Source organism: Lepus europaeus, chromosome 11 (assembly GCF_033115175.1).
Source record: "Lepus europaeus isolate LE1 chromosome 11, mLepTim1.pri, whole genome shotgun sequence".
Taxonomy (NCBI): domain Eukaryota; kingdom Metazoa; phylum Chordata; class Mammalia; order Lagomorpha; family Leporidae; genus Lepus; species Lepus europaeus.
Window position 1 is genome coordinate 43,525,539 of NC_084837.1, and position 8,792 is coordinate 43,534,330.

At 44.0% G+C, this 8,792-nt stretch overlaps 1 protein-coding gene across 7 annotated transcripts in view; it reads left to right on the forward strand.

Moving 5' to 3' along the window:
- HEATR5A (HEAT repeat containing 5A) overlaps positions 1-4,696 on the forward strand; it is a 136,333-nt gene extending 131,637 nt beyond the window's left edge. For 6 of the 7 annotated variants that reach the window (XM_062205309.1, XM_062205314.1, XM_062205313.1 and 3 more), the window contains 3 exons: positions 208-362; positions 2,446-2,659; positions 3,209-4,696. In XM_062205309.1, the coding sequence (XP_062061293.1) occupies positions 208-362; positions 2,446-2,659; positions 3,209-3,516 (677 nt within the window). In that variant the 3' untranslated portion in view covers positions 3,517-4,696. The remainder of the gene's footprint in view (positions 1-207; positions 363-2,445; positions 2,660-3,208) is intronic. The other variant, XM_062205315.1, reaches the window with a different exon arrangement.
- Positions 4,697-8,792: the final 4,096 nt, after the last annotated feature.

Genomic DNA, 8,792 nt, shown 5'->3' on the forward strand with positions numbered 1-8,792 from the left:
TCTTGATCTCCCTCATAGGTGCAGGGCCCAAGCACTGGGGCCATCCTTTATTGCTTTTCCAGGCACATTAGCAGGGAGCTGGATTAGAAGTGGAACAGCCAGAACTTGAACCAGTGCCCATATGGGTTGCCGGTTCTGCAGAGGCTCAACCTACTACACCACAGTACCAGCCCCATGATCTGTTTCTAATAGATCTTTTCTCTTCAGTTGACAGCACACACCAAGGACTTGATGAAGTCAGTCTACTGACTGCTATCACAGTATTCATTCTGTCTACCAGTCCAGAGGTAACTACCATTGCGTGCCTTCAGGAGCGCTGTATTGAAAAATTTAAGGCTACTCTCAAGATAAAAGATCCTATGGTAAGTATCTCCTACTAGAGATGTTTCTAATAGGATTATGTTCAAGGTTTTGCAAAACTTTTCTTGTGATTTTGTTTGCTTCAACAAAAAGTATCAGACTACAGTTTTTTATTTTTAGCTTTGGCATGAATGCTTGTTCTTGGGGTGATAAAACCAAATAATAATGGTCTTGTTCTGCTGCCCTAAGAGTAGAGGGTAGTGGTGGAGAGATGTTCAAAAATTAAATTTGGAATGTGGGCTTCTTAAAATTAATGTCGCTCCAGTACTTTACAGAGAATAGAACAGTTTTTTAGCTTACTATAGTAGATTTCCTTTAGAAGGGAAGTTAGGGCTTGGAGGAGCAGAGGTTCTAGCACATGCTCTCAGTATCATGGTTGTGAAATCCTGGGCCCAGAACACAGCCAACACACACAAGCTGGTCGCATTTCTTTATGGCTCCTTCACTGTGGGCGATGCAAGTCCTGTGGCAGTGTGGGAGAATTCAGAGACCTGGACAGAGGCACAGGAGGGAAAGCAGGATTTATGTAAAGAGACAGTACACACTCAGGGATGTGGACGGCCTTTCTCCATGAGGAAAAGCAGTGACTGCTGCTGCCAAAGCTGGGGTTGCCCTGTACAGGGTAAGAGGTGTGCCCTAGTTGAATATACAAATAGGCTGGAGTTTGGGTGGGGCTTCTGTGCTCAAGTGACCTGTAGGAAGGTGTCCTGGCTTCTCCACATGGAGCTGCAGCATACACATGGCTGTCATGGCGTCTCCAGCATGAGGGGGAAGTGGATGTGCAAGCCTGCAGCCAGTCTCTTAGCTCCTTTGCTAACTCCCTGCCTAACCCAACAGCACCTTCATTTAGGAATTTCCTGTTCTTCTCTATGCTACAAAATGAGTTTGTAGCCCAGGATCTCAATATATCTACTCCTAAAGATAAAGGAACCAGTTTGGTGTCCAAAAAAAAAACAATAATCATTCAATACCATCAGATTAACTCACTAAAAGATGATTCATGTACTTGTCTCATTCATCTCTTGCTCCCTCAGGAGCTGTGTGCAGCAGGCTCCAAGTGGTGGGTTTCATGTTTGGGAGGGTCCTTAAACCTTCAGACTACGCATTTGAACATCAAATCATGAATTTTGGGCTGAAACATTTTCTGTAATTATCAAATCCTTTTCAAGCTTGTGTGTACTTTGTTGTTTTCTTGTGTTTTATGTATGTAATGGAGAGGGGCATGAAGGAGCATATGGGAACCAGAGAAAAGACAAATGAGCACTGAGCCTGTCCTTCCAGTGGTAGCTCTATGCGTCTATCCCATTCCAAACTGTCACAGCCACTGATGGCATCGAACTCTGAAAACCGTCAGCACGGATTTCCAAGGTTAAAAATAGATTAGGAATAAATTTAAATATAGTTCCCTTTTAGTTTTGTATTGGAGAGGCAGAGCAGAAGAAAAGGGACAGAGCTCCCATCTGCTAATTCAATCCCCAAATGCCAGGTAACCACTCCTGGTCTTGTACAGGAGTGGCAGCAAGAGCCAGCGCTGTGGCGTAGTGGGTAAAGCCAGTACCTGCAATGCTGGCATCCCATATGGGCGCCGGATCGAGTCCCGCCTGCTCCTCTTCCGATCCAGCTCTCTGCTATGGCCTGGGAAAGCAGTAGAGCATGGTCCAAGTCCTTGGGCCCCTGCACTCACGTAGGAGACTTGGAGGAAGCTCTCAGCTCCTGGCAACAGCTCCAGCTGCTGCGGCCAACTGGGGAGTGAACCAGCGGATGGAAGACCTCTCTCTCTTTCTCTCTGCCTCTCCTCTCTCTCTAACTCTGACTTTAATATAAATATTAAAATAATTACTTAAAAAAAAGTGACAGTAACCCAGTTACTTGAGCCACTTCCTGCTGCTCCCAGGGTCTGCATTAGCAGGAAGCTCAAGTCAGGTGCTGGAGCCAAGTACAGGACTCAGGCACCCTAACGGATATGGGACACCGACATCTAAACTGCTAGGCTAAATGTCCCCTTGCTCCCCTTGGCTACTTTAACGATAGCATTCTCAGAGACTAACTTACAGTATATACTGTTCTTGTCTCTTATTCATCTAGGTACAAATCAAGACCTATCAGCTGTTACATTCCATTTTTCAGTATCCAAATCCAGCTGTTTCCTACCCGTACATATACTCTTTGGCATCCTGTATTGTGGAAAAACTGCAGGAAATAGACAAGAGAAAACCTGAAGACAGCACTGAGATGCAGATCTTTCAGGAGGGCATAAAAGTCTTGGAAGCATTGGTTACTGTTGCTGAAGAACAACACCGTAAGTGTTGGAACTAAACTCACTGCAACTCTGAATCTCTTGAAAATCAGAATTTTATTTATTTTTTGTTACTTTTTATTTACTTGAAAGGGAGAGAGAGAGAGCTTTCATCTGCTGGTTCACTCCCCAAATGCCTACAACAGCGAAGACTGGGCCTGGTTGAAGCCAGGAGCCCAGAATTCCATCAGGTCTCTTATATGAGTGGCAGAGACTCAAGTACTGGAGCCATCACCTGCTATGCCTCCCAGGATGTACTAATTAGTAGGAAGCTCAATCAAAGTGGAGGACCTGGGCTCTGCCACTGTGCCACAATGGCCCATCCCTTTGAATTTTAATGATTAGCATTCAGTTGATTACGTTTCATGTGTATTTCACATTTCATTGAAAAGCAGGTGTTATATTTGTCCCGAGTATTGACATTAATTTCGGAGAAGAGACTGGAAGAATTGTTTTCCTTCTAGGAAGGAAAAATGTGTACAGATGAAGTGCTCCTGTAGCCTGCACAGTGAACCTCATGTCCCTGATGAGCATCTTGTGCTTCCTCTGCAGGCTCTCAGCTGGTGTCCTGTCTTTTGCCCATCCTCGTTTCCTTCCTTTTGGATGAGAATGCTCTGGGAACTGCAACTGCAACAATGAAAAATGTACACGACTTTGCTTTGCAAAATCTTATGCATATTGGGCCTCAGTATTCATCAGTTTTTAAAAATGTAATGGCTTCTTCTCCAGCCCTGAAAGCCCGCCTTGAGGCTGCTATTAAAGGAAATCAGGAAAGTGTCAAAGTTAAGTTACCAACATCTAAACATAGTAAGAACCCTGGAAAGAATTCAAGCATCCAATTAAAGACCAATTTCCTCTGATGTTACTTTTTTGGAACTGTAAGCACCTTAATGTAATACCCAATCATTTCCTTCCCTTTGGGGACAAAAGTGACATTTCAGACACAAGTGCACTTGCAAGTCTAGTTGGTTGTGTTTACTTTAATAGCTGTCAATTTTCAAAGTGACAGCAAACTTAACATTTTTGGTGGAGTCTTTTTTTCATTTATTGAGAAAATAGAGCTGACAGAGTTCTTGCCAGGAATTTCAAAAAAGTGGTAAAGAACTAAATTTTATTTAACAGTCTACAGCTTTACAAACAAAAGGGATTCTCCTAACAGTCTATATACACATGGTGTACTTAATACTGTGGCAGATAGAGATTTGACGCTTAAATGACCTGCACTTACATTGTATCCAATTAGTGATTTAAAATTCTGCCTTGGTCAGTAATAGCATTAAAGTTTCCTGTGTTTGTCAAACAAGATTAAGTGATTGGAAACCTGTAAAAGAAACTTGGTTTAGAATTAGCCAATAAATAATTGTACAAATTAATCATAGCCCTAAAGTGTGGCATAAGATCTGGCTTCAGTAAATGTCATGGTTTTTCACGGTTTAGTTTGTGTTGGGTTCTGAAAATGAGTTGTATTCATTTCTAAATAGAACAGGGCACCTCCACTTTACTGTTTCTCAGGTGGATTTTCTGTTACCTCCATTCCCAACAATCGGGTTCATTTTCATTTGTGGCAAACATTCATATCAATGAGTTTAATACCTGTTCATATCTATATTGTATTTAGATCAACTGTGGGTTTATATAAATGCCAAATTTAGTACAACAGACATGTCATCAAGGAATACAAGTATTTTTCTTAATACGAAACATATTTTAATATAGAAAAATGTAATGACAAAGTCTTATTGGTTGAAAAGTATTTTTTAACTCTGTTCATGATCACTGGCTCTCCTTCCAAATCCATGTTAAACTGTATGAATCGAGCACTATGTCAAAAGAAATGACTTCTCTATTAAAAATTACAAAAGGAAGTGATAGAGGCATACTCAGAAAACACTTTAACCCCAGCAAGAGCAATGTGATGTACTCTATTTTATTATGTTTGTATATAAATACTCTTGTAAATTGTTGCGAATAAACACATTTGACAAATTCTAACACCACAATCAATTTTTCTAAATACATAAATAAAGCTAATTTTCTGTATCCTTCTTGTATTTTAAATTATTTTACCCACAAAAAGATGGCAGGTTAGTCTCTCAGACTCCAGAAAATCAATTCTGTCAAGTGAGTAAGATCTCTTTGTAACTTGGTCTCTGTGGCCTAGTGGACTAAGCCTCCACCTGCAGTGCCAGCATCCCATATAGTGCTAGTTCCAAGTCCTGGCTGTTCCACTTCTGATCCAGTCCCCTGCTAATACACCTGAGAAAGCAGCAGAAGATGACCCAAGTACTTGGGCCCGTGCACCCATGTGGGAGACCCAGAAGAAGCTCCTGGCTCCTGGCTTCAGCCTGGCACAGCTACGGCCATGGGGGCCATTTGAGGAGTGAACCAGTGGATAAAGATTTCTCTCTCTCCTTATCTCTCTGTATCTTCCTTTCAAATAAATAAATAAATCTTTTCTAAAAAATTAAAGATTTTAACAGCTATATCACAGCGAGTTAAGCTACTGTCTATGGTGCCTCATCCCCCATGGGCACCAATTTGAGTGAGTCCCAGCTGCTCCACTTCTGATCCAGCTCCTTGCTGACGCACTTGGGAAAGCAGCGGAGGATGGCCCAAGTGCCTGGGCCCATGCACGCACATCAGAGATATGGAAGAAGCTCTTGGCTCCTGGTTCCTGCCTGGACCAGCCCTAACCATTGCAGCCATCTGAGGGAATTAAACAGCAGATGGAAAGTCTCTTTCCTTTTCTCTGTGGCTCTACTTTAAAAAAAAAAAATCTTTAAAAAAAAAGATTTAATAACTGGGATTTGTGTTACCAAATGAAGTAGGTTCATTGCCCCATGTACACAAAACCCAACCTGTGTGGCCATGTTTTTTTTTTTTTTTTTTTTTTGGGAAAAGAAAGGTTTTATGTGGTGGACACAGTGATAAAACCCAAATCTCACTTCCCAATCCAGGGTCAAGAAAGAGAAGTCAGAGTACAGTCACAACCGTGGGCCCGAGGATGGGTCAGTTGGCAGAAATTGTGATTTTCAGACTCCTCTCTTCCTAAGCTCCTGGCTCTTTTTCATTTATTTGAGAGGTAGGGAGATGGAGCAAGCTCCCATCCACTGGTTCACTCCCCAAATGCCTACAACAGCCAGCTGGGGAAAGCTGAAGCCAAGAAGCTAGTCACAGTCTCCCACATGGTGATTGCCATCACCAATGCCTCCAAAGGGCTACCTTAGCAGGAAGCTGGAATCTGGAGAAAATCCAGGACTCAGGTGGCCCACCCAGTATCCTAACCACTAGGCCAAACGCCTGCCCTTGTCTACCTCTTCTATTTCCCTTCATTCTCCCATTGTTGGTGCCAAGCGGGGAGATGCTCATGTTCTCTGTGCACCTCAGCTGGGCAGTCTGCATCTAGTTGAAACTGATTTAGGCCAGCTTGGTGGTAAGCCTGTGAAATCAACTTGAGGAATCTTGATTTAGTAACCTGACTTAAGGCTGAAACCTATTGTTAAAGAAACGGGCGGGGTAGGTTTCTGGGAAAGGAGCAGGAAAACAGCAGAGGTCTTTTGAGTTTCAGGGGTATCAAGAGATCTGACTAAGGTGGCAACAGCCTGGTTTCAACTGCACCCGTGGTTCTGATCCCAGGGTCCACACTAGAGACAGAAAAAGTGCCCCAGCGTGCCCTGGTTCATCCTAATACAGCTTTTCTCTTTCCTGTGCTTCAGGCTCCTCATTCTGAAAATGCTGTCGGTCACATTTCTTCAAACTGTAACCGAAAGGTTTCGTACTACTATAAGCAGGAAGGTGTTAGAAAGTAAATATAAGTATCTTCCGCAGTTTCTGTGGCAGTATTATTTGGTTAGACATTGACCTAAGTTCTGAGTTTTTTTAATATTTATTTACTTGAAAGGCACAGTGACAGGGAGAGACACAAGGGAGGCTTTCCATCTGCTGGTTCACTGCCCAAATGGAGGAAAAAGCTGGGGCTGGATCAGGCCTAAGCCAGGAGCCTGGAACTCTGTACGGGTCTCTATGTGGATGGCAGGCGCCCTAGCACTTGGTCCATCTTCTGCTGCTTTTCTCAGGTACATTGGCAGGGAGCTGGATTGGAATCAGCAGCTGGCACTGGAACCAGCGCTCTGATACAGTATGCTGGAGTCCAAAGTGGTTTAGCCCACTGCAGCTACGTCAACCCCGTTCTGATTTTCTTAAAGGTGAATCATTAAAAAAATACAACCAAAGGGGCCAGCACTGTGATGGTGTAGCAGGTAAAGCCACTACTTGCAGTGCCGACATACCATATGGACGCTGGTTCGAGTCCCGGCTGCTCCACTTCCCATCCAGCTCTCTGATATGGCCTGGGAAAGCAGTAGAAGATGGCCCAAGACCTGGGGACCTTGCACCCGTGTGGGAGACCCAGAAGAAGCTCTTTGCTTTGGATTGGCCCAGCTCCAGCCATTGCGGTCATTTGGGGAGTGAACTAGAGGATGGAAGACTGCCTTTTTCTGTAATTCTGCCTTTCAAATATATAAATAAATCATTAAAAAATACACCCAAATAGCTTTACATCTATTTCATTTTAATGAGTCTCAAGTTGGGATAAAGTAGTGACAATCTTAGTATCTTGGTGACTCTTTACAAATTAAATATGCCAATTAGCAACTGATGAAATTAAAATGGTATATTTGTCTTGAGCTTTACAGAGGCAAAGCTACCACTAGACTCTTTTTGTTTAACCATTTCTTAAAACCTTACGGAAAGATGAAAGGTAATGATGGATATAATAGAATTTTATTCATATAGCACTGAAGCAAAATCTTTACTATTATGAAAAACCTCAAGTCAACTTAAAAGGAACATGAGAGGCTTAAAAGATGCAAATTGCTGTAACAGAGGAAGGTGCCAGGAAGCCCGGAGAAGAAAACTGGGGAAGCCCAAGAGTTCCTGGCAAGAGAAGCCCATGCCAGGGGCCTGGAGAACAGCACTTCCGTGATGGAGGAGATGCACACCAAAGAGCTCCTGCATCCTTCACTCTAACACTGGGTTCTCATTACAAGCGAACGAGTTATACCCTCAAAGTAATGAACTACAATGCTAAGAAAAAACTGACAAAGTGTACAATAACTCCAAACTCCCCCCAAAAAACAACAACAACAAAAAAGATTAAATGTTGACTTGAGGGCATCCCTGCTGCCTCCCCCGAGTCACATGTCTCCGGCCACTTTCCCTGGACATCCTAACATGACTGCGCCTCGTGAGCCCCTCCCCTGGCACTCCCATGCACCTCCATAAACAGCACCCATGTCGGAGCCCAGAGTCACCCCCGTCCGGCCTCTACCAGACCTTCATTGTGCCTGGTTTGGCTCCACCCCAGCCTGATTCCTTCCCCCATCCTCTCCCACAGCAGTCGTCCTCTCAGATACTGGCCTCTCTTCCTAAAACAACTGGAGCAGCAGATTGGTTAAGACACCACTTGGAACCCCAGAGCCCACATCTGAGTGCCTGGTTTCCTTCCAATCCAGGCTTCCTGTACATGCACACCCTGGGAGGCAGTAGGTGATGGCTCAGGTGCTTGGGTCCCTGCCACCCACGTGGGAGACCCTTGGATTGAGTTCTGAGCTGGCTTTGACCTGGCCCTGCCCCGGCTGTTGTAGGCATTTGTGGAGTGAACCAGTAGAGGGGAGCTCTCTTGATTTTTTCACTCTCTCTCTTTCTGCCTTTCAAATAAAATGAAAATAATTAATTTTTAAAATGTTGACTAGTTTCTGGCAGTTTAAGGACTGCATTACCCTGCATTAGGCCACAGTCCTAAAGCTTCAAGTCTGGCTATGTTTCCTTCCAGAGCCCCACTAATATTCATCACTGTAAGTCCAGATAATTATAACCTTTTCCTCAACCGGATAAACGTCCCTCTTTACAAATAACTCACTAACCTTTATAAGACCTCAGTTCATCAGGAGAAACGGATCTCCGCGTTCACTAGAAATTCAGTTAGCCGGGCCAGCACCATGGCTCAACAGGCTAATCCTCCACCTCACGGCGCCGGCACACCGGGTTCTAGTCCCGGTCGGGGCACCGATCCTGTCCCGGTTGCCCCTCTTCCAGGCCAGCTCTCTGCTGTGGCCAGGGAGTGCAGTGGAGGATG